We start from the raw sequence: 24,123 nt of genomic DNA, 5'->3' as shown, positions 1-24,123 counted from the left end.
CCTGTGGTCCAACTCTAATAGATGCTTAGCTCATTTTTTTTCCATCTCCACTTACTATTTATATAATAAAACTATGCATATTTGTTGCTTTCAGGGAATGAACAACTTATTTAGTTTGACATGTAATCTGTTTTTAATTGGAGCTGAACTTTCATGATCTATCAATTTAAGCTCATTTTTCGTGAAAAGTTGACTTACAGATTAGAATGTAACACAGGCTGAAATCACAAGCATAAAATGGAACTTCTCGATAAAAATGCAAGGGATAGCTCAAGAAATGGCAAGTTGGCAATGCAAGTAAATACCAGTGGATTGAATTCTACATGCTAAAGAGCAGAAACTGCACCCCAAAAGTCAGAAAGAAAACATATTTAAGGAAAGTAGGCAATATTCTTCTTTACCACGTAGGATTCCAGCGAACTAACTTGTGAATTATTGAAAATGTGCCTACATATCCCAAATGAAATATAGCTGTGCTACTTTTAGGCTCCAAAGAAAACGACAATCTAGAATAGTGTATTTGCCATCATAACCTGATAAAGCTCAACTTAGAAGTAAGTCCATTGAGTTCGGTGGGGCTGATTCTTAAATAATGTAGAAAATCAGCTTTAATTCCATGTTAGATTGCAGCCTATAGATTGTTGTTGTTGTCGTTAAGTGGCATTCAGCTTAAATAAACTACATATGGGTTTAGGATTTGATAAACAGAAAAGTCAACCTGTTTCATTTAACTACAGCAGAGTGACCTACTATAATAGCCCTCTCTCTCTCTCTCTCTTTGTAGTTATCTAATTAGACTTACACAGCATTGGTGCTTTTATAGACTTCAGTGAGACTGCTCTTACTTTATAATCCTCATTAGGAAACATTAATTCCATAAGCTGCCTAAAATGCAAGTACACAGAAATACCCTCTGCTTCTCTAACCGAAGCTTAGAAATACTGCTTCAACAAAGGAAAATCAACTTATCCTTTGTCTCTTCTGATTTTTCCGAGATAATTTTGAACTGGAGACACCACTGCTATTTGAACAAGTTTGGCTGTTTTGTTTTACATAGCATCTTCTGATTTCTGATTTGAACCTTCATTTATGGCACAAATTTGTTTTGCTGATTGCAGCGGTGCAGACAATGGGCCCTATCCAACAAAATGAATTTTAATCTGGAGAAAAGCAAAATTTTTCACTTAGGCAGAAAAAAATAAAAGATATAAGTACAAATTAGGTGAGACCTGGCTCAAAAACAGTCACTGTGAGAGGGACCTTGGATGATCAATGGACCTCCACTGTGAGAGGGACCTATTGGATGATCAATTGAATATGAGCCAGCAGTAGCTAATACAATCCTGGATTGTATAAACAGAGGCATAGAATCAAGATCACGTGAAGCATTAGTACCACTTTATAAAACCTAGTAAGACCAAACCTGGAATACTGCAACCAATTTTGGTCACCATGCTACAAAAAAGATGTTGAGACTTTGGAAAAAGTTCAGAGAAGAACAATTAAGATGATCAAAGACCGGGAGACTTAAAACATATGAAGAACAGCTGCAGGATCTGGGTTTGGCTAGCAGTATGCCAGTATTTGAGGGGCTAGCACAAAAAAGAGGGGGTCAACTTATTCTCCAAAGCACCAGAGGGCAGGAGAAGAAACAATGGTTGTAAACTAATCAAAGAGAGAAGCAACCTGGAATTAAGGAGAAATTTCCTAACAGTGAGGACAATTAACCATTGGAACAGTTTGCCTTCAGAAATCATGGGTGCCCCGGAGACGACTTCCGGTCCGCGAAGGCGACGGATGTGCACGTCCACTGTTTGTCTTTTCGGTGGGCTCCCTTTGGGAGCACAGAGTGCCTTGGAGAGGCGCCCTGCTGTAGGGCAGCTTGCTGGGACCCCCTGGATCGGCGGCGGCCACGGGGGGTCTCCAGCTTCGCCCCAGGACCCGGGAAGCATGGGGGGTGCGCGGCGGCACTGCATGCCGCCGCGCGTCTTTGCCAAGTGGAGCCTGGAAGGAAATAATCAATTTGAAGGCTACAGCTGAAGTGCGGTGAGGTGGGGAATCTCCCCAAGTCTTTTGTTGATTTACTCATTTGATGAACTGCAGTCTTGTTAAATTCTTGTTTCAATCTCCGGAAGAGTTAAGATTGGAGGGGGGGGGATTCCACCCCCCTCGGAAAAGCGGCATTTGTAACATCTCTCCCTCTCAGAGGAGAGAGAGAGAGAGCTAAAAATGGACTTTCACTTCCCTTAACAAATGGGAGGATGATTCTTTATTACAATTGCAAGAGAGTGGATGGCTGAGTTAATCTTTCTTCAAACTATTTACAAGAACTATGGACTTGTTGTTTCCTGACCTCCTGTAAAGGCTGAGCCAAAGGCTGAGCCAAGATGTACCATCAACACAGTAGTGGAAGCGGAGGCTTTCATTAAAAAACATAGTGCCCTTCTAGACGAAACAGGGGATGGTACACAAGATATGAAGGAGGGAGGGGCCGAGGCTCTGCCAGAAGACAGCGGGGAGGATCCAACACTGAGAAGACTCAGGTCACAAAAATGAATTGAAACATTATTGCAATTGTTGTTATAATGTAATTAATGGAAGTGACATAAAAATGATTGAATATATTGATGATTTAATGTAAAACCAAAACTGCCAATATCTATTCAAATGTTGATGCATTTTCTTACCTTTTTTTGTAAAAGTTACGAGACTTGGGGGGACTACCTTCCCCCGCATGATGTAGCTGTCAAAATTTTCCATACCCTTTCTTTACCCTTTTTCCTCTAAAAATTTGTAAAAACCAATAGCATTTTTCAAAAAAAAGAAATAAATAAATCATGGGCTCCCCATCACTGGAGGTTTTTAAGAAGAGACTGGACAGTCACCTGTCTGAAATGGTATAGGTCCGTGATGGCACAGGTGGCACGCGGAGCTATTTCTTAGGGCACACGAGATGTTGCCCTGTCAGTTCCAGTGTGCATGTGCATGCTGGTCAGCTGATTTCGGCCTTAATTTTCGGCCCTTTTTCACCTTCTGGAGGCTTCCCTGAAGTTTCCCTGAAGCCTCCAGGGTGCGAAAAACAACCCAATACGCAAACTGGAAGTTTGGGAACAGAGTTCTAGTTTGCACGTTGGGCTGTTGTTCTCCCTCCGGACACTTCAGGAGGGTTCAGGGAACAGCCCTATGGACAACCAGGAAGTAAGAAAATGGGCTGTTTCTGGCCTCCGGAGGGCCTGAGGAGGGGGGCAGGGGAGATCGTTTTCACCCTCCACAGGCTCCTAGAAAGCCTCTGGAGCCTGGGGAGGGCGAAAAATGGCCCCACCTTGCCATTGCATGGCAAAAGTGGGGGTGGGGAATGTCACGTGTGCCTGCATCACTGGTATAGGTTTTCCTGCTTGAGCAGGAGACTGGACTAGAAAATCTCCAAGTTTTTTCTATTCTATTCTATTGGATATGGTTTAAAATTGGAAGGAGTCAGTGGTGAATCTTGTATATTTCCTAAATAATCTTTGAGTATAAAAAGCGGTTTCCAACATGATGTAGTATTGTATAAACCCCAGGAGATGTTACCACAGATAAAAAGAAAAGGGTTTTAGGAGAGGAGTGGGAAGTAGACTAATTGGAGAATTGAGTATAGGCCATTCTCAACTTATGACCACAGTGGAGCCCTTTATTAAACAAGACAGTTGTTAAGTTGTGCCCTATTTTACAGCCTTTTCCCCCCACAGTTGTTAAATGAATCATGTGGTTGTTAAATGAATTCGGCTTCCCCCATTGATTTTGCTTGTCGGAAACCTACTGGGAAACCAATAAGTGATGATCACATGACCCTAGGACAATGCAACTATCAGAACTACATGCCAGTTGCCAAGCACCCAAATTTTGATCACGTGACCATGGGGGGATGCTGCAACAGTCATAAGTGTGAAAAACAGTAACAAGTCACTTTTTTTCCAATTGTGTTGCACATTTGAACAGTCACTAAACGAATGGTACAGGTAGTCAAGAACCACCTGTACAATAGCTCAAAACACTAGGCATAAAAGAGCCAGAGGTGCTTTTTCAACAGGCAACTGGACTTTCTGGTTTTTCCTTGAAGATGTTTCACTTCTCATCCAAGAAGCTTCTTCAGCTCTGTGCTGAAGAATCTTCTTGGATAAGAAGCGAAACGTCTTCAAGGAAAAACCAGAACGTCCAGTTGCCTTTTGAAAAAGCCCCTTTGGGATAACCATGACCTGGATGGCTGAGAATCTCCATAGACATTGAGCTATGCACTTTGGTATGTATAAAAGAGTTTTACAGATTATTTGGTATCTGTATTAAGGATCTTCTAGATCACAAATCCAGGAACCCAAAATGATATCTGTTTCAAAGTCTAGGTTGTGTGTCAATGTACATGCGTTTGTTTAGCAAGATATTAAACTAAACATGTTGTGTAGATTCAGCTCAGATAAAATTACTTAGTTTTCATTCTGAGAAAGTGTAAAACAAGGCAACAATTAACCCACTTCAACTACATTTACTCTGCCTCCTTCTCTTTGGGCTATTACCTCCAATTTTTCTGCTTCTTATAAGCTTATTGCACATTTATATAACTCTATTAACATATTTTTGCATTGCTTCCAAATCAGTCTGAAAGGATTTGTATCCAGTCAGGTAGGAAACAAATCACTGTTGCTTTAAAAAAAATCAAACCAAGTTTATTTCCTGACAGTGAGAACAATTAACCAGCTTGCCTTCAGAAGTTGTGGGTGTTTCAACACTGGAGCTTTTCAAGAAGAGACTGGATAGCCTTTTGTCTGAAATTGTATAGAGTCTCCTGCTTCAGCAGGAGGTTGGACTAGAAGACCTCCGAGGTCCCTTCCAACTCTGTTATTCTGTTACTTCCTTTTTAGAGGAAAAGACTACAGAAGAACTGGAATCTTCGGGGGAGGAGGATTTGCTGCCCTTGACCACAATGGCACCTGTCATTCATTCCACCGTTCTTCCAAGAGATGATATTTTAGAGCCTACAGATCAGTTGACTTTATTGCCAGGAGATATCTCCAGTGGCCCTTCCACTGATATGGACCAATTTTTTGAAGCCACAAGCTCCATGTGGGCAACCTCAACTGATTTTGAAATGGGAGTGCAGTACGTTGCCACTGACTTAGTTATCACTGACATGATGGCCCCAGTGACAGTGGAGGAGGAGGAGGAGGAGAAGGAGGAGGAGGAGAAGGAGGAGGAGGAGGAGGGAAGTGGCTACCATACATTGCCAGAAACCCCAGGTATGACTCCAGCTCCTACCCTGAAGTATATAACCACAAGCTCCATGACAGCTGCAATCCAAGGCCAAGAGCTGGTGGTATTCTTCAGCTTGAGGGTGACCAACATGCGCTTTTCCAATGACCTCTTCAATCAGAGTTCCCCTGAGTACAAAGCACTCGAACAACAGTTCGTACAGCTGGTAGGTGACAAAGGATGGTATTGAACTTGTGGATAATCCCCCACCCCCACACCTACGAGAAATCTTAGAACGTTATACCTCGCATTAATTGATAGAGAAAAATGCATTCAGAAGAAAACTAGAGTTCCTTCTCCTTCCTATCTCAACCTTCATGTATTATTTCCTCAATTCTATGTACTGCTCAAGTTCATCTTGGCTCCTAGTGACAACATATATACAATATATTCCTGTTTTCTTGCCAACAGTACAGCTCATTGCTCCTTGTTTACTAGTCATTCCTTCTTTTCTTCCTTCCAGAAGGGAGGGAGGGAAGAAGGAAGGAAGGAAGGAAGGAAGGAAGGAAGGAAGGAAGGAAGGAAGGAAGGAAGGAAGGGTTGATTAGTTTAAAGCCCTGAGATTGCCTTATGATTTTTCCCCACCAGTATTTACTTGCTTATATTTTTGAGATTTTTTAAATGCTATTTTGGGATGTATTTTCCAGTTTCCTAGATCCATACTATTTACAGCCAATTTTATTTCCAGTTCTGATGCCAAAATGAACTAGGAAGGGAGAAAAGTTGGAAAGTGATAGAAGATAAATGTATTGCTTTTTTCAAGTGTGAGAATACAAGTTAATGGAAAGAAATGTGTGTTTGAGGTTATAATATTTATTTGACCTGAAAATAGTAGCAGTCAATATTGTATTGGTTTTACTGTACTTACAGTTCAATCCTATGAAAGTACATAAATTTCAAAGAGCATAATAATTTACAGATGACTATTAATTTAGTTCTTTGTCAAAACATATCCTTATATTATGTTCTAATGCAAAGTCTAGGTGAAATTGAATGTTCATCTCATTGCCCTGAAAGTACATGTGAACAATATTTTGTATAATATAGAAACTCAAGTAACCATTATGGAATGATAAACCGAATTATATAAGAATGTAAGAATTGTCCCTACTAGATCAGACAAAGTCCCATTTAGTCCAATATTTTGTTGCTTATATGTTTCACAAACGTGGAGCTCATTCTTTCTACCTGCATAACCTATTGTGGGGAAAATCCATATGAAATTAAAGGAAACACTCATACAACTGTAATTTACATTTAAGTAGACTTAAATGTCATTGATTTCTTTTTAACTGTACTGCATTCTGTGAATGAAATTTGCATCAGAAGAGCACTCTAGCTGTCTTGCTTGATGGTTTTAAATTTAAAAGATCTATCTTGAGAGCTGCCACTGAAAGGCTAATTCAGAAACTTGACTTGGTATTACTTGTAAAATCAGCTAATAGCATCAGTAAAACAGAGTAAATTTGTATTTCTCAAAATAAATAGTGAGTACATGTGACATCATCTAGCATAATTGTCTTTCATTTTTCAGCTGGTTCCCTACCTAGAATCCAATCTTACAGGATTTAAGCAGTTGGAAATCCTGAATTTCCGCAATGGAAGTGTGATTGTAAATAGCAAAATGAAGTTTGTGGAGTCAGTGCCATACAACATCACCAAGGCTGTTCACTGTGTGTTGGAAGATTTCTGCAATGCAGCTGCTCGCCGTCTTAACTTGGAAATTGACAGCTCTTCTCTTGAAATAGAGCCAGGTAATAGAAAAAAGTGAAACAGAAAACAGGAGAACGTTGCTTTCCTTTAATCCCTGTTCATTGTTCTTCATAGAAAAATAAATAGACAAATATCTAGTAAAACTACATGGAATGCAGTATATTTTGAGGAAGCTTGTAAAATAATATGATGACAAAGAGAGACTTTATTGTGGTGGAGCTACTCAGTTTTTGATGTTTTCTCCATTGTCTGGTCAGATATCTGATGGAATATTAGAAAATATTTGTGGGAACTGTAGGTTCCAGAAGCGTATCTAGAAGTACTTTGAAAAGCTTCCATTTTCTTGTGATATAATAGAAAAATAACATTACTATATCCCAATCCGTACTACTTTCAGCTCCTTTTGTTCTGATCCTGTCTTTGATATTAAGTGTCAGCATTCCAAATATCACGCAGAATTAAATCAGAGTCCAAGGCAGAGCTATCCTTAAAGTTCCAATTTAATAAGACAGACATGTTGGCACAGCTGTGGAAATCCCAAATCTAAAAGCTTCCTGGGATTCCACCCAGTTGAAAGTTCATGATCTTATCCCCACACCCATAAATCCATCACACGGTCCAATCTTCTTCACCCACGCTGGTATTTCCACCCATCTAGTTCCGGTCAGGTGCAGAGGTGCGGAGACAAAAGATGACCTTGAGCTTCTAGAAAGGAATGACAACATCGCATTCTACAATTCTATTCCTTACTATTCCCCCTCCCAATTACTACACTAATGAAACAGCATAATGAAATAATAGAGAGTGTGGCAGGCCAAAGATCCTAAAAAGGAATATAACTGTAGGCCTGACAGTAAGTGAATCTTAACAAGCTTTTTCTCAGAATTATAGCACTGAGAAACTTTTATTTATTTATTTTATTTATTCATTCATTCATTTCTTGAAATCAAACTAGCCCTAGCAGTGCACAATACCAATGTAACCAAAACTATGGCAATATCCAATTCCTTATAACAAGCAATACTTCATTAACAAGCAATAATAATGATAGAATATGATAATAAAATGATATTGATGATACTAACCTAGTCAATGAGTTATAACACAGATATATGCTGAGATTTTACTGTTTGTTCCACTGATAATCAATTCACCAAGCCTGCAGCACTTCCTTCCTTGATTTTCACTTTAGATTTATGATGTAATGAGCTGAAACATTTAGCAGACGAATCACATTAAATACAGTTTATCTGCTTGCGCTGTAGCGGAAATTGCATGTATGTGCGAAACTGCACATCTTAATTAGAGAAAATAAGTTGCAGTTTGAGAAAGTGGAAGAACAAGCAAAGCAACTTGATAGGCAAATAGAACATATGGATTGATGGAACAGTGAAGCCTCTAGAAGTGGTATAAAAATTAAGCAAAGACGTTTGGTGTGCTCACACACAGATAAATGCCAGGGATTGTAAGAATTCTGGTTTTTTTTTCAATCCCTTGTCATTTTTTGTCATTAAAACTATGGTATACATACATACATGCCATGAGCATCTGTTCTCACCCTTTCACAGATCAAAAGCACTTGTACATCTTTTATGTTCAGTTGGAGAAAATTGTCAGTAATACATCGACATAGCAGTGTCATGACTCTGCTGATGTTGCCAACATGATGATTGAAAGGTTGTCTTGATGGCAGTGCTGGAATCTCCTTCATTTAACAACATTTAAATTAGACTATGGATGCCACAAGGAAATGCAGGACAGGATTTCAAAGGTTAGAGTGTACATGTTAATGCGTCAAGACAAGCAGTAATACACTATATAAAAATAAACAAACAAACAGGTTGGAATTAACTTCGTTTGCATGGATGCCAGATTCTACGGGTAGTCCTCAGCTTACATCCGTTTGTTCAGTGGCCATTCAAAGATATGGTGACACTGAATAAAATGGATGTGCAATCAATTCTCAAAATTCTGGCTATTAAAGGACCCCCTGCAATTGCTTATCAAAATCAGACAAGATGGTAAAACAGAAGAGACAAGGAACAGAAGTTATGGTGCTGAAATCATGAACTCTGAGTGGAATCACAGTCTGAGATGAAACAAGAAAGGAGTGAGCAGACCTTTAAATTAGGGCTATTGTGATGGTTTTAAGTCAGAATTATTCCTAAGGATAAACAATTAGTTTTCCTGTTTTGGAGAATATAAAATCCAGTTGATGCTTGAAGATGTCTCCAGTCTTCAGATTCTTTACTAAGTTTGAAAATCAGAAGTGCAAAACAAAGTGGCGGGAGATATGTTTGAAGGTAGATTCTCTCTACCTTCTGCCATCTCCATTCTGGGCATACTCTTCTTTAGTAAGGTAAGACCCCTGAAGGCCTGCAGGCGTCTTCTTCTTCTGGAATGAAATTAGAAGTCTGTATCCTGCCTTCATTGTTTAATCAACTGAATTGCAAGAAAAAGTGAAAAAGGGTACAGCCCAAATAAAGCTGAAACCAAGAGATTGGGGAAATAAAAGTACTTCTTCTGAAACATACCTGAAAAAAATTCTGACACATTTTTTTAAGGGGGAGAAGAACTGAAAACAAAAGATGTGCTTCATTGACATGACTTAACAGTATAAAACAAGTAAGGCTGTTGACTTCCCTTTTTTCCTGATATGCTGCCTTGTTATCTTGTAGATCTTATGTTGCTGCCATTGAGTCAAGTAAGGTCTTTTCAAAGTTCCTTATTATTTGACACTCTAGAGAGTTTTGTTTCTTAGTCCACTTTTTCCATTTCTTCCATTGTGGTGCCCAGGATGGAAAATAGTTCCAGGGAGTTTTTGTCAGAACAGAAGAAAATCTAAAATTGCTTGATGAGTTTTGGAAGACAATCTTAAAATGGGCTCTTGTGATAACTCTGTTCAGTTTCATGATCCAGGAGAACACTGGGAGTGCTGCTGATGACAAATTCTTCTACTTTCTTCCCTGTCCCACTGCACAAAACAATGCTTTCATCTATACTTTTAGATTCCTATGAATAGCGTATTATTTGGACTTGTTGCATTAATGCAGGCAAATGGTCCATAGTTCCATGGAAAAGAAATGGTTCAGAAACACAGTAGGATGAAATTGAACTATTGTTAGAACAGTTCACCTATTACGAAATATGATGCACCACTTAGACAAATAGAGTGAATTTATTGCTACCCTCCAATAGCCTTTCAGTTTATCTGATTTCTAAATCAGCTTTGCAAAAATTTTTCCCTCCCATAGGCTTTCATATAGTTGTTAATGCCATTTTAATTGGATGGTCACAGTATATAGGCAGTACTAATATGAATGCACTCATTCAAGAATTTAATTACTAGGCAATAGATGACAAGAATATGAAATCGAAACAGCTAGGGGGTGATTCTCTTTTTTATTTATTGCTGTAACAAAAGCCGTGAATTCTTGTTGCGTGCCTAAGGAATGAATACCTATCATATTAGTAACGGAGGGACAATAATTTCAGCACAATTAGGGTGGACCTTTCGTATTATAAAGCAAAGCCTACCATGACCAACAGCAGCTGTGTTCCACATTTCATTGCAATGACACATGTCGTTTACTTTACCCCCTGATGAGTTCATCAAGGGAGCTTTGAGTTGGTTGCATTGTGGATGTACCGCAATGGCCCAGCTGGGAAACCATTTTGGCAGAAGGGCAAAGCGACTCCAGTGCTTACCATACAAAGGTCTCCTGAAGGAGGCCCTGCTCACCTCCTCATCAGAAGAAGGTATCCGCTATAAAATATGGTCGATAACTATCTAAAAGAAATATAAAAGTAATTCCAAATTACTGAAGTAATGCATCACTGCCGCTTGGGAAAGCCAAGAAGGAGGGACTTCGCTCTATTGCTCCACAGTCACATATTAGCAACGGTAGGGAGCTGTGATGGACAAATGTTTTCTCTAGCAACCATGTGGATTTTCTAGGTCCACATGATCCTGCATCAATGAAATCCATTTCAAAAGATTTTTCTCTTCTATTCCAGCGGATCAAGCAGACCCTTGCAAGTTCTTGGCATGTGATGAATTCTCACGGTGTCTAAAGAATGACTGGACAAAGGAGGCAACTTGTCTTTGTAACCCTGGTTATGCAAGAAAAAATGGTCCGCTTTGCCGTAGCATATGTGAGACAGAGCCATACCTTTGTGCTAATGGTAGCAAATGTGAACTGATTCCAGGAAGAGGTGCAGTGTGTAGGTATGTCGCTTTATTATAAGGTTGATCGTGAATACTGACGGTATTGTGGATATGGATAAATGCAGTGGCAATTATTTTGCAATTGTCAAATGGTGTGTATATATATATATATGTATGTATGTATGTATGTATGTATGTATGTATGTATGTATGTATGTATGTATGTTTTTTGGGGGGATTGTCGGTATGAGAAGAGAACATTCTGCATGCAGATTTTGTGCTCTGTTATTAAACAAAGTTTCCCATTCAAACTTTCCAGTTAAAAGTTTTCTGGGAACTATCCTGCTGGTCAAAACAAATAAACTGACTTCACTCAGATGCATTTATGTGAAATTATAATCAAATTCAATGTTTTATTTTGCATTGCAGTGTTAAATCACCCCAGCCGCAGATTATTTCTCAAAAGCCAGAATCTACCTAATAAAGTCTGCAGAATAAAACGGCATTAGCTTTAGCAACCATTTTTAATTATCTCCTATGCCTACATCAGGAGTGTCAAACTGGCAGCCCACCAGCAGATGCGTCATGCACAGGCCACGCCCATCCCAGCTCCACGAATGGGAAAAATGTCACAAAACGTCACGTGATGGCAACGTGACGTGGCCGGTTTGACACCCGTGGCCTATATTATCCAATGAAACAAAGTGTTTGATGCTTGACTTAAAGTCCCTCCTTCTTTGCCCCTTCAGTTGATTAATTAAATTACAACAGAAATGCAAAATGAAGACTAAGTGCGGACAAGCATATCAACCTCTCATATGTTCCCATATCTCAGTGGCCTTTCATACTATAGCTGTCTTATCACTAACCACCAAGTTCTACATTTCTGAGGTCCTCTTTTACCTCTCAGTTACTACAGTACAGATAGCAGTGGTATTCACTTACCTTCCCTACCAGTTCACAAATGTGAGCTCACGTGCCATGTCTGCGCATGGGCACCACCTTCTGCGCAAGCACATGCTCAGTGCTTGGCATTATGTTGGGGGTGGTGGAGCTTCCCATAGCCACCGGTTCACCTGAACTGGAGAGAACTGGCTGAATATCACCTCTGAATACAGATAATCCTATTCGAATTCATCCTGGGAGGTTACACGCGACTGGCTCCTGGGCCTAGTGAATGCTTCGTTGGGCGAGGGGTCTCTGCCGGCCGCCTTGAAAGAGGCGGTTGTGAGACCCTTACTCAAGAAGCCTTCCCTGGACCCAACGGAGCTAGCTAATTATCGTCCAGTCTCCAACCTTCCCTTCTTAGCGAAGGTTGTAGAGAGTGTGGTGGCCCAACAGTTTCCACGTCACCTGGAGGAGTATGATTATCTAGACCCGCGCCAGTCCGGCTTCCGACCCGGGCACAGCACGGAGACGGCCTTGGTCGCGTTGGTTGATGATCTCTGGAGGGCCAGAGATAGGGGTTGTTCCTCTATCCTGGTCCTATTAGATCTCTCGGCGGCTTTCGATACCATCGACCATGGTATCCTGTTGCACCGGCTGGAGGGGTTGGGAGTTAGGGGCACCGTTTTACGGTGGTTCGGCTCCTACCTCTCCGGCCGGATGCAATGTGTGTTGGCAGGGGAGCAGAGATCGACCCTGAGCCCCCTCACTTGTGGGGTGCCACAGGGATCGGTCTTCTTGCCACTCCTGTTCAACACATACATGAAACCGCTGGGCGAGATCATCCATGGCTTTGGGGTGGGATATCATCTGTACGCTGATGATACTCAGCTGTACATCTCCACCCCGAACCACCCCAACGAGGCCGTCGAAATGATGTCCCGGTGCTTGGAAGCCGTACGGGTCTGGATGGGTGACAACCGACTCAAACTCAACCCCTCCAAGACGGAGTGGCTGTGGCTTCCGGCCCCCCGGTTCAACCAGTTGCTTCCATTTCTGGCCATCGGGGGCGAGCAATTGGCCCCCATGGAGCAGGCGCGCAATTTGGGCATCCTCCTGGATGCCCGGCTGTCCATGGATGACCATGTAACAGCCGTGGCAAGGGGGGCGTTCCACCAGGTCCGCCTGGTGCGCCAATTGTGCCCCTTATTGGACCGGGATGCCTTAAGCACAGTCACCCATGCGCTGGTGACGTCTCGCCTAGACTACTGCAATGCTCTCTACATGGGGCTTCCCTTGAGATGCACTCGGAGACTGCAGTTGGTCCAGAATGCGGCCGCCCGGGTTATTATGGGGAGTACTAGGTACTCCCATGTAACACCTCTCCTGCGCGAGCTGCACTGGCTTCCTGTGGTCTATTGGGTGCGTTTCAAGGTTTTGATTACGATCTTCAAAGCGCTCCATGGCACAGGACCTAGTTACCTGCGGGATCGCATCCTGCCCCATACATCCCTACGACCAATCCGCTCACACAGAGAGGGACTTCTCCGGGTGCCGTCCGCTAAACAGTGTCGGGGGGCGACACCCAGGAGCAGGGCTTTCTCTGTGATGGACCCAGCCCTGTGGAATGACCTCCACCTTGACATCAGGATTACTTCCGACCTCTGCTCCTTCCGTGTAAAGCTCAAGACCCACCTTTTTCAATTATCTGGCCTGGCTCAACCGTAGTTTCATCCTATTCCTCCTGACAGTCCTTTTTTAAATTTGTAATTTTTAATATGGGGTATTTTAATGGCTAATTTTATTATTATTATTGTGATGTATTTATGATTGTTACCTCCTCCATGCATGTGTATGTATGTGTATGTGTATGTTTATATGCATATATGTATGTGCTTTTATTGTACGCCGCCCCGAGTCCCTTGTGGAGAGGGAGCGGCTAACAAATTAAATTTATTATTATTATTATTATCCTGTTTTCTATAATGACAATCCCATCCATAATTTTTGCAATGGACCATATAGTATAAGTTTTATGACTAACTTTACAAAATAAACAAAGCATATGGTAGGGTAGTAAAATACATACACATATTATCATTCATCTTCAAAATATGCTCATCTGAATCTCACCATTGGCCTTTCGACTATCTTCTTACTCTGTTTTAATATTCTATGATTAAAATTTCTTAACCCAGATAGGGTAATAACTGCAGTGGCTTCATACCAGGATCTTCTCAGTAACTAAATTATCTGATAATATTTCGGATATTGTGTCTCTTGAGGGTCTGGAGCTTAATGGGTTGTAATTGTAAACATTTAATTCACAACCTTTGTTTTCCTTATAGGCCCCAGGATACAAAACAAAAAATAACAAGTTAGCATCTGAAAGTCTGATTTCCAGAAGCCACGAAGGTTTGTGAGGTTTTTTTACATGTATTTTTAGTAATGTCTAGACAGCTTACATACTTTTATGTAGCTCATTAAAACTTGAAATCAGTGGAGTGCTCTCACCTCACAATCAGGAGGCTGTGAGTTCGATCCTAGGTAGAGGTACCGTGTTTCCCCGAAAATACACCATGTCCTGAAACTAAACCCTTGCGACATTTTTCGCGTGCGCAAAAATATAAGCTCACCCTCGAAAATAAACCCTCTGGACAATCCCCCCCCTCCGACCAGGCAGAGCACCGCTCGCCGACCTAGCGGTATCCCGAAGGCACCAAGCCACGGGAATGAGGTGGGGGCAAAGGCGCTTGCGTTGCTTGGTGCTTTCGGGGTACCGCTAGGTCAGTCAGCGGCGCTGTGCCCAGCTGAAGAAGGGGGGGTTGCTGGGCAGCTGCTCTCTTGCGAGCGGGCTCCTGAAGAGCCGGGCACAGCCTCAGGGTCGAATGGCTGTGTTGCGCTCTCGCAGCAGCAACGCAGCAGCCATGAGGTGACCAAGCTTATGAGCAGCCGCCCGGCAACCCCCCTTTCCAGCCGGGTACAGCGCCGCTGACCGACCTAGCAGTACCCGGAAGGCACCAAGCAACGCGAGCGCCTGTTCACCGCCCTCCGCGTCCCGTGGCTCGGTGCCTTCGGAATGCCCCTAGGTGAGTGAATGGGGCTCTGCATGGCTGGAGGGGAGTTTCGCAGCGGCTTTTCCTCTCCCCGCTCGCGCGAAGGGCATCTGCGCTGCTGGCGCCGTCCGCCGCTTGGGTTTTTTTTTCAAAGCACGGAGGATGGATGCCGCTCTGGAAGTACGCTCTATGGTTGTGGATTGTACAACCATGGAGCGTACTTCCAGAGCGGCATCCATCCTCCGTGCTTTGAAAAAAAAACCCAAGCGGCGGACGGCGCCAGCAGGGCAGATGCCCTTCGCGCGAGCGGGGAGAGGAAAGCCGCTGCGAAACTCCCCTCCAGCCATGCAGAGCCCCATTCACTCACCTAGGGGCATTCCGAAGGCACCGAGCCACGGGACGCGGAGGGCGGTGAACAGGCGCTCGCGTTGCTTGGTGCCTTCCGGGTACTGCTAGGTCGGTCAGCGGCGCTGTACCCGGCTGGAAAGGGGGGTTGCCGGGCGGCTGCTCATAAGCTTGGTCACCTCATGGCTGCTGCGTTGCTGCTGCGACAGCGCAACACAGCCATTCGACCCTGAGGCTGTGCCCGGCTCTTCGGGAACCCAGTCACAAGGGAGCAGCCGCCCGGCAACCCAAAAATAATAAACCCTCCCCTTTAATAAGCCCAAGGCCATATTTCGTGGGTCAAAAAAATATAAGCCCCTGGCGTATTTTCGGGGAAACACGGTAGATATATTTCTCTCTCTGGGCACAATGAAAATATATCTGCTGAACAAAGCTCTGCATTGGTGTCAGGAAGGGCATCCGGCCAGTAAACACTCTGCTAACGCCATTCTCCAGACTCCACCCCACAAGCAGAGGTGGTATTCAGCAGGTTCTGACCAGTTCTGGAGAACCGGTAGCGGAAATTTTGAGTAGTTTGGAGAACTGGTAAATATCACCTCTGACTGGCCCCGCCCCCATCTATTCTCTATTTCCCGAGTCCCAGCTGATTGGGAGGAAATGGGGATTCTGCATTAACCTTCCCCTAAAGTGGGGAAGGAATGGAGATTCTGCAGTATCCTTCCCCTGCCACACCCACCAAGCCACACCCACAGAACCGCTAGTAAAAAATTTTAAATCCACCACTGCATGCAAGGGATTATGGGGGTCATCAAACGATGATGATGATGATTAAAACTTAAAATCAATCCTTCATGTGAGATTTATTTGACTTTGCTAAATTAAAATATGTCATTTAAATTATGGGCAAATTTTCTACAGTGATATTCAGGCTTATGTGGTGTACCACATTCTATGCTTTTTATTGATTATTCTGTGCCATCATGTTGGCATAAACTCTCGTTGACAATATAGGTACTGTAGATGTTCTTCAGAATGATCTGTCCTTAGCCTAGTCTTTCAGGTACAACAGCGATGTACTCATCACCGCTGTTATTGAGCTTTCACTCCTCAACCCATCCCTTCCTGAATTTTGCCAGTTTTAAAGCTTGTCTTCGGAGTCCCCAGCCTAGGAGAAGAGATTGAATTTCTGCAGAGAAGAAGCAGAGTTACACCTCTAATCAGGGGTGGGCTTCAAAAATTTTAGCAAGGGGTTCTCTGTCCAGTTGCATGGTGAGCGTGGCCTAGTCTGCACTACAATGGGGGGGGGTTGCTTTTGCTCTCCCCAGACTCCGGAGGCTTTCCTCGAGCCTCTGGGAGGGTGAAAATGGCATCCCCAGGCTCCAGAGGCCCTCTGGAGACCAGAAACAAGTTCATTTCTGGCCTTCCTGAACTTCCGATAGGCCTGTTTTTCCCCCTCCCCGAGCCTCCCCGTGCACCCTGGACTTACCTGCATCCACAACAGGCCATGCACTTACCTAGAGGTTCTCTCCTGTGAGCCGCCAGCAGCCCACCCTGCCTCCAATATGTTTTACTCATAGAAATACACCACTGAATTCCACTTTAAGTAAACGTACATTCCTTTCATGAACGTTGTTTCTACAGGTGCTTTAGGAACAGGATCTCTTCTAACATGGAAGCTCAGTGGAATCTTTGAGGAAGAAGGAGGACAACCACAAAATCCATCTTTTTCTTCCCCAGGAAAATATGGAAGTTTAACTCTTTAAAAATTAAAGGCATAAGCTGCAACTAATTTCCTCAAAAATGTTTAACTTCATAGCATCCCGACCAACATAAATGCAATGCTAAATGTAATGTATTGAGTAGATATCCGGTGTTTATATGAATACTGTTTTTGTTACTTAATTGTAAGTTGTTAGTTGTTACTTAGTTACTTACTTAGTTGTAAGTCAAGTCCATGTATTACAGGTAGTCCTCGACCTATGACCATTTGCTTGGTGAGTGTTCAAAGCTCCAACAGCACTGACTACGATGGGTCCTTGCACTTACAATATTTATAGCATCCTGCAGTCATGTCTTTGCAATTTGCAATCTTCCCCGCCATCTTCTAATCAGCAAAGTTAAAGGGGATGCCAGCAGGAGGTCACAAGTAATAGTCATTGATGTCTCACTTAATGATCATGAATGATTCACTTAACGACTGTGGTGAAATGGTTGTAAAATCCAGTGCAGTCACATGATGCCTCACTTAATGACAGTACTGTTTAACAATAAATTTGTAAGTGTAAGATTAACTGTACTGATAAACTATCCCAAAATTAAAAAGGCATCAAGGTGACATATATGGGCAATAATATAACAACACTTCAAATGTAGTAATTGGAGAATTGGACTGTAGACCCCAGAAACCTATCCAAAAATTATAATGATGTTTCATAGTTGTCCTTTTCTAATCCTATCACCACCACTAATGGCATCAATTACATTTAAAAAAAAAGAATTGTCACTCAAAGCAAAATGACTATTCAAAAGTAAACACATCTTTCCTTAAAGTTTTTTTTTTTTAAAGAATCTGACTGTAAATATCAAGCTGCCTTTAGGAAGAAATATGTTTGCTGTTATCTTTAAATATATAAGTTTCATAGAATAGAGACACTGGATCACAAATGTAATTGTTAGATCTGTATAAGAATTACCTTCCTATCTATGGGGACATTTAGGTTTAAACTAAATAACTGCACAATCAAAATTAGGCTTCAAAATACTTTATATGCTTGATTCAAGTTGGCAGTAATGCATGTGTGCCCATTCGCAAGACTTAACCTGGCTGCAATGGAAAGCCATGCCTTAGATCAGGGATGTCAAGCTCGCGTCATCACGGCATCATCACGTGACGTACCATGACTTCCTCCGCCTTTGCTAAACCAGGTGTGGGCGTGGCCATCACGTGACGCATCCGTCCCGTGGGTCGCGGGTTTGACAGCCCTGCCTTAGATGATTAATATCAGTTTCACCAGTTTTGAAGCAGCTCAGGTCTAATGAAATGGACCTTCTCCCTTAACTACACAATTGATATGACCAAAGCCACAATTACCTTCAAATAGAGGAGCATAGAATGAGAGCTATAGGCAGCAGGGTTTTACAATGGTTTAGCATTCCCTACTTCCTTATGTTCTGGCAGATGGTGTCCTTTAATGCTCAAGTGTATTTCTGCTCTGGGTACAATCTATGTACTCTGAACCATCTTCTTTTCTATGCACAATTAGGCATTACAGCTTGTCTAAGCAGTAAAATGGCAATTGCTTTCTAAAGATGTTTACCTCTCAGAGCCTATCTCTCTAAAAGATAAACTTCAATGGATATTCTCTAGCGTCAAAAAAAATATTCTTGGGGTCATTTGTATATGCTGTTGCTACTTTGGAGGTTATATTAAGAAGCTACCAATATCCCTTTGCTGCATTTTAATGGTTGCCCTGATTTAGTAGCCCTAGTTTGCTGGTGTGTTCCCACTGCATATGTAAGATACAACCAAGAGTTACTCTCTTATGGGACACATCTAGAGGTACAGTATCCTGCTTCATATATATCAAGCACCTATGGTGGCTATGTACTTACAATTCCTTATTAATGTTCATTTTTGATTGGCTGGTTGGTTTCAGATTTATTTTCTGTATGTTTATTCATACCAGTTTCTACTCAAATGGCAGAAGTAATGTTTACACTTTAAACATGAATTAATTGTTCCTGAGCATAATTTATCATGGGGCAGTGTTAATTATAGAATATTTGGAGAAGAATATTTTGTATTTCAATAAAGTCATTAAATATGTTTCTGTATCTCTAGTTAAAGTGTTTTTTCTGGATCATCTGATCAAGATGTCTACTATTTTTCCATCTGAGTTGCTTATTTAGAAGAATGAATGTTTTTTAGATATCGTAGCAACATGAAAATATTTTTAACATCTTAAGAGACTATGCTTCTGGTTTTATTTTTTTCCCCCGAATCATATTTCCCAATATATCTAAGCAAGTAACTACTGTACTAGTTTGTTCATTTATTAAACATTGTTTACATCATAACCAACTTCAGTGGCATTGTAAGGAAAGTGCATTAGAATTTGAGGAAAAAAAATCTTTAAAAAATGTCAATTCTTCCATAATTGCAATTTTCATTGTCTTTTAATTTAACCTAATATTTTAAAGATTTGAAGTAGTTTTTCAAAGCCAGATTACTTTAATAGCAAATGTTTGCTATAATTGGTATATCATTCTGGGTGGGGGGAAGCAAATCTAAGGGTCAAAATTTCCCAAGCATTCCCATTATTTTTAAAAGAAATATTGCAGAAAGATCAACAGAGTGAATTTATTCTTTTATAATTTGCAGTACACAATCAAAGTTATTTGACAAAGTACTTGGAACAGTTTAGTAGGAAATAAGCCAAAGATGAAAGAGATACAATTATAAATGAGAACATTTCCAAAGTAATATTAAGAATCCTGTGCTGTTCAGGGAACTGCTAGTTGTATGCAGACTTATAACTGCATGTAAAATTTAGATGCTGCTGGTCGACATATGTTTCAAGAATACATAAGAGAATAGAAGCTGACACAATCTCTACATTCTACAAAATTAACCATGACATATTTCTGCCTATTTGAATGCATACCTAAGTATTTTGTACCATTATTTACCCAATGAAAATAAGAAAACCGTTAATATGGCTGATACAGAAATTTGGGCACCATTCTAACTGATTCGGTGCTACTTTTTCTAAAACTGTAACGTTGTTAGTGAGATAACTAGAAAATGGTTAACTTGTCCAGTGAATTGTACATTTAGCCAGGAGACACCAATTCCACAGGTGAAAAATATTCTGACTTTTCTAATCTGATAGGTGAAAAATATTCTATTTATTTTGACCAACTAAGGACTTTGAGCAGGGATCTGAGTATGTGCAAATGAAGATAATTCATATTACAAGGAAGAGGAAAACTATACCAAAATCTCAAAGTGCTTTCAGTTAATGCTTTCTAGCTAAAAATATTGTTAAGATACAGAAGTTATGTGGAATTGTTGATGTCAAGGTGAGAACTGGAAGCCCAAGCAAAATCTCTGCTAGAGCGGTTAGAAAACTGTTCAGATCTGCATTGAACTCACAATCACAAGAAATAACTTAAGAATTATTTCAGAATTTATTTTATATACGATTAACAAAACATTCTTTAATCTTAAAATAAAAAAAAATAGAAAAGAGCAAAACCCAAACAAGGAAAAGAAATGCAGAAACAAAAAAAAATCTACTACCAGTATATATTATACTTATCAACAATCACTGGTTTACTAAGACCTGCTGGAAGTTTAAGCTGTCTCTGGAGTAGCTGCTCTACATAACAGCTCTGAATATACAATGGTTATATTCATGGAAGAAGAAAAACCCTTTTATTAAAATTATCACAAAAGTCAGCATCTCATGTATCAAAAGAAAATCTTGATAAGCCCAAAATATCAGCCATACCAACATGGGATGAATATGGATAAAATGGTGAAGCATTTGAAGAAAAGAAGACATTGTTGACACAGGAATAGTTCTGTTATATTTTGGAGTTGTGTTGCAGCTGGTAGCACAGCAAATATTGGTCAGGTGGAAAGAAAAGACGGATTCAAGTCAATGAATTTTAGAAGCTAATATCCTACATTCAGTTAGGTATTTCAGCAAGGAAATTATCTAAAATTATCTCTAAATCAGGCATGATCTCTTGAAGGGAAAAAGGGGGATAGTTTCCAGAACTGAATAATATTGACAATCTATCATGTAACACACAAGAGGTATATTTCTGAATTATGCAAGGAAGAGTAGGAAAAACACTCTAAAAACAAGATTAGATAAACTCTTAGCTATTTGGAAGCTAATCTGAAAAAGGTGATGCTAGTTACTGATTGAAAAGATGTCCAAACTTTTCCTTATTTTGGCTTGGTAAACATTTGCACATAAATATTTTAAGTGTACAATTGAATTTTGTAGAAAGTCATTGTATTTAACTTTGTACTATGTAGAAGTTTCGTCAGATTCTGTTCATGTAGTACACTGAAATATTAAATTTGATGAGCAGTACCTAAACTTTTGCATGGTACTATATCTACTTGGTCATGGAACTAGGGTTGCTATTTTATGAGATTTAGAGTAGATTGATGTACGTATATTCCTCATTTAGCAAATGCAAGCGAATATGATGGCCTGCAGAGGTAGAATAGCCACCACCCAAGACTCACTGTACTTGGAAATCACATCACAGCTGCACAAGTAAATGTATTATCTGGAGGTGTACCTACTTTTGTATCTTGGGGCTTTCACATCACAAATACGCAGAAAGCAACAAGTCTCTATTTTTTTTCTGTTGAGGAACTGGCATTTTCATTCATCTTTACGCTGAAATGTTTGGTCAGATGTTGGGGGGCAAAAAAGAGATGCTGTATGCACCTGCCAAACGTATTAATGTAATGTGTATTTGAAGGAACCCTAGTCAGGTTAATTGGAGATAATGGCACCTGTTCATTAAATATTATATAGAAAATGATGTCATATCTTTTTAAATTTAATTCCTCCTATAATGGGAATTTAGAAAATTTGCATCAAGGTGCCAACTCCTTATCAACTGTTATCCCATCATACGAACCAATTGATTTAATAACTGCAGACACATCTAGGACAATCAAATGAATCCAAAATATTAAAGAAATATTACAACAGCACTCCTTACTAGCACTGGTAAGGAGTGCTGTTGTAGACATGAATGTCGACAAGAAAACAAGCAAGCAACAAGCACCCCTCAAATACTATTTTAAAATATAGTCATCTGTTTTAGCCTTAGCTATGATTGAGGTGCTCAACGCAGTCTATATGTTTTACAAGACAGTGTAACTGTAGAGGATTCTGGGTTTGGCTATAGTAGCAACACTAAGCAGTTTTTCCTCATTCTCTCTCTCTTTGAAAACTACTTTTCCTATCAATATTTCTCCATGCTGCATTTCCATGCAGAAAAGATATTGTCATTCTTTACTAAAAGCAAAACAGTTGGGGACTTTCAATGGAGTCATAGTTTCCATGCAAGAAATGAAACTTTGTCTCTTAATTGCTATTCTAAAAAAAAAAAAAATTCAACCTCCCTCTCATATTTAAAAATAAAAACTTTGCGGATGTCCTGCAATGCTTTCAACGTAGCCTCTCACTGAAACCAAAGGCACCAAGGAACCAAGGAAACAAGTAGTGTTTGATCCGTAATGAACATATATGTAAGTCAAGTCCTTCAAGTCAAGCTCAGCTTCTGGTGATATCATGTAATTTTTTGTAGCAGCAATATGGAAGTGGTTTGCCATCACTGCCTCTTTCCCCTCACCTTTCTAGTTCTGGTATTCCCTGGTTCCCATCCAGTATAGGTTTTATCCTGATTAGATTCTTGAGATCAATCAAAGGCAACTAGACCTTACCACCTAGCTGCAAACATATCTGGCATATGCCTCTGAATGATCTAATATACTATGAAAGTTAACATCAGATACATTGGTAGATGGAGAGATCTTTATGGATTTAACATATGAATAAGTATTTTCTTGCATAACCAATCTAAACAGAGCTTTTATTATGGGATTCTACAAATCTACAGCCTTTGGAGGCTTTTCATGAGACCCCCCAGAAGTTCTTCTGGGCAAGTCTGATGCTTTGAAGAAAAGAAAGAGAAGAGCAGGATTGTGATAGGGCAAGTGATGCATATTGCTTCCCATTGCAACTGCCCAGCAAGCAGGTCTTTCACAAACTGGTGAAAACACAACTTAAATACAGAAAATGGTATGTAGGAAGACTGATGTTGAATAAGTTCTAATTTCAAAACAGGGGTGAAAAAATCACCGATGCAATCCAATTTCAGCAAACAGGGACAATTCTGAAAACTATCTGACTGTTTAAAAATGTCTTTTGCCCTTGAGCATACCTTTTCACCTAATGATTGTGGAAAATAATATATTCTGCCACATGATCGGAGGCTTTTGTGGGTAGACACGTGGGCTTCTAGGCTCTCCTACTCAAGCTTTATCTATGGACAAAATATATATATATATATATATCCATTTGCATGATTTCTGATTTCTTGAACTTTATAGCCAAACCAAAGGATACAAACATCTATTTGGATTCAAGATTTAAGTGGATTTACACTCATGACTTGGCTTGTATTCCGTTTTTTACTTTCTTCTGCTACTTTTATAATTTGGAAAAAATATTACTGGTAGTGAGATTGCTGGATGTGTCATGTGCTGGCCATTCTCATCCCTGTTTTAGCGAAGGGGGGGGGGGAAATCACCATACGTCATATAACAATGTGATACTGCGAGTTTGACACCCCTGGACCAAGTTTAGCCTAAAGCTGTAAAACTGCCTACATTTGGGTCTGAGAATGATACTTACACATGTGAATACATAAACTGATGAGTTTAATAATCTTAAATCTAGTTAAGAATATTGCTTAGATGTATGAATGTTTTCTTTTTTACACCCAATCTGGTCAAAACTTAGTAGCCAATGTAAACTCAGTTCATTCTTCTTTTTAAATTCTTATTTGAAGATTTAAAAATAAAAGAGCTGAGAAACACAATTACTCTAATAAAGAAACTCTCTCCTAGTG

General features: G+C 40.5%; 1 protein-coding gene across 1 annotated transcript in view; it reads left to right on the top strand.

Moving 5' to 3' along the window:
- IMPG1 (interphotoreceptor matrix proteoglycan 1) overlaps nt 1–17,130 on the top strand; it is a gene marked incomplete at its 5' end in the record, with an annotated part of 70,654 nt that extends 53,524 nt beyond the window's left edge. The window contains 6 exons of the mRNA XM_081943888.1: nt 4,896–5,133; nt 5,221–5,449; nt 6,818–7,037; nt 11,014–11,224; nt 14,398–14,464; nt 17,092–17,130. Of these exons, the coding sequence (XP_081800014.1) occupies nt 4,896–5,133; nt 5,221–5,449; nt 6,818–7,037; nt 11,014–11,224; nt 14,398–14,431 (932 nt within the window). The 3' untranslated portion in view covers nt 14,432–14,464; nt 17,092–17,130. The remainder of the gene's footprint in view (nt 1–4,895; nt 5,134–5,220; nt 5,450–6,817; nt 7,038–11,013; nt 11,225–14,397; nt 14,465–17,091) is intronic.
- Nucleotides 17,131–24,123: the final 6,993 nt, after the last annotated feature.

This window comes from Natrix helvetica, assembly GCF_964273705.1.
Source record: "Natrix helvetica genome assembly, chromosome: 2".
NCBI classification, from domain to species: Eukaryota; Metazoa; Chordata; class Lepidosauria; order Squamata; family Natricidae; genus Natrix; species Natrix helvetica.
The sequence above is the reverse complement of the archived record's forward strand: the minus strand, read 5'-3'. Positions and strand labels throughout refer to the sequence as shown.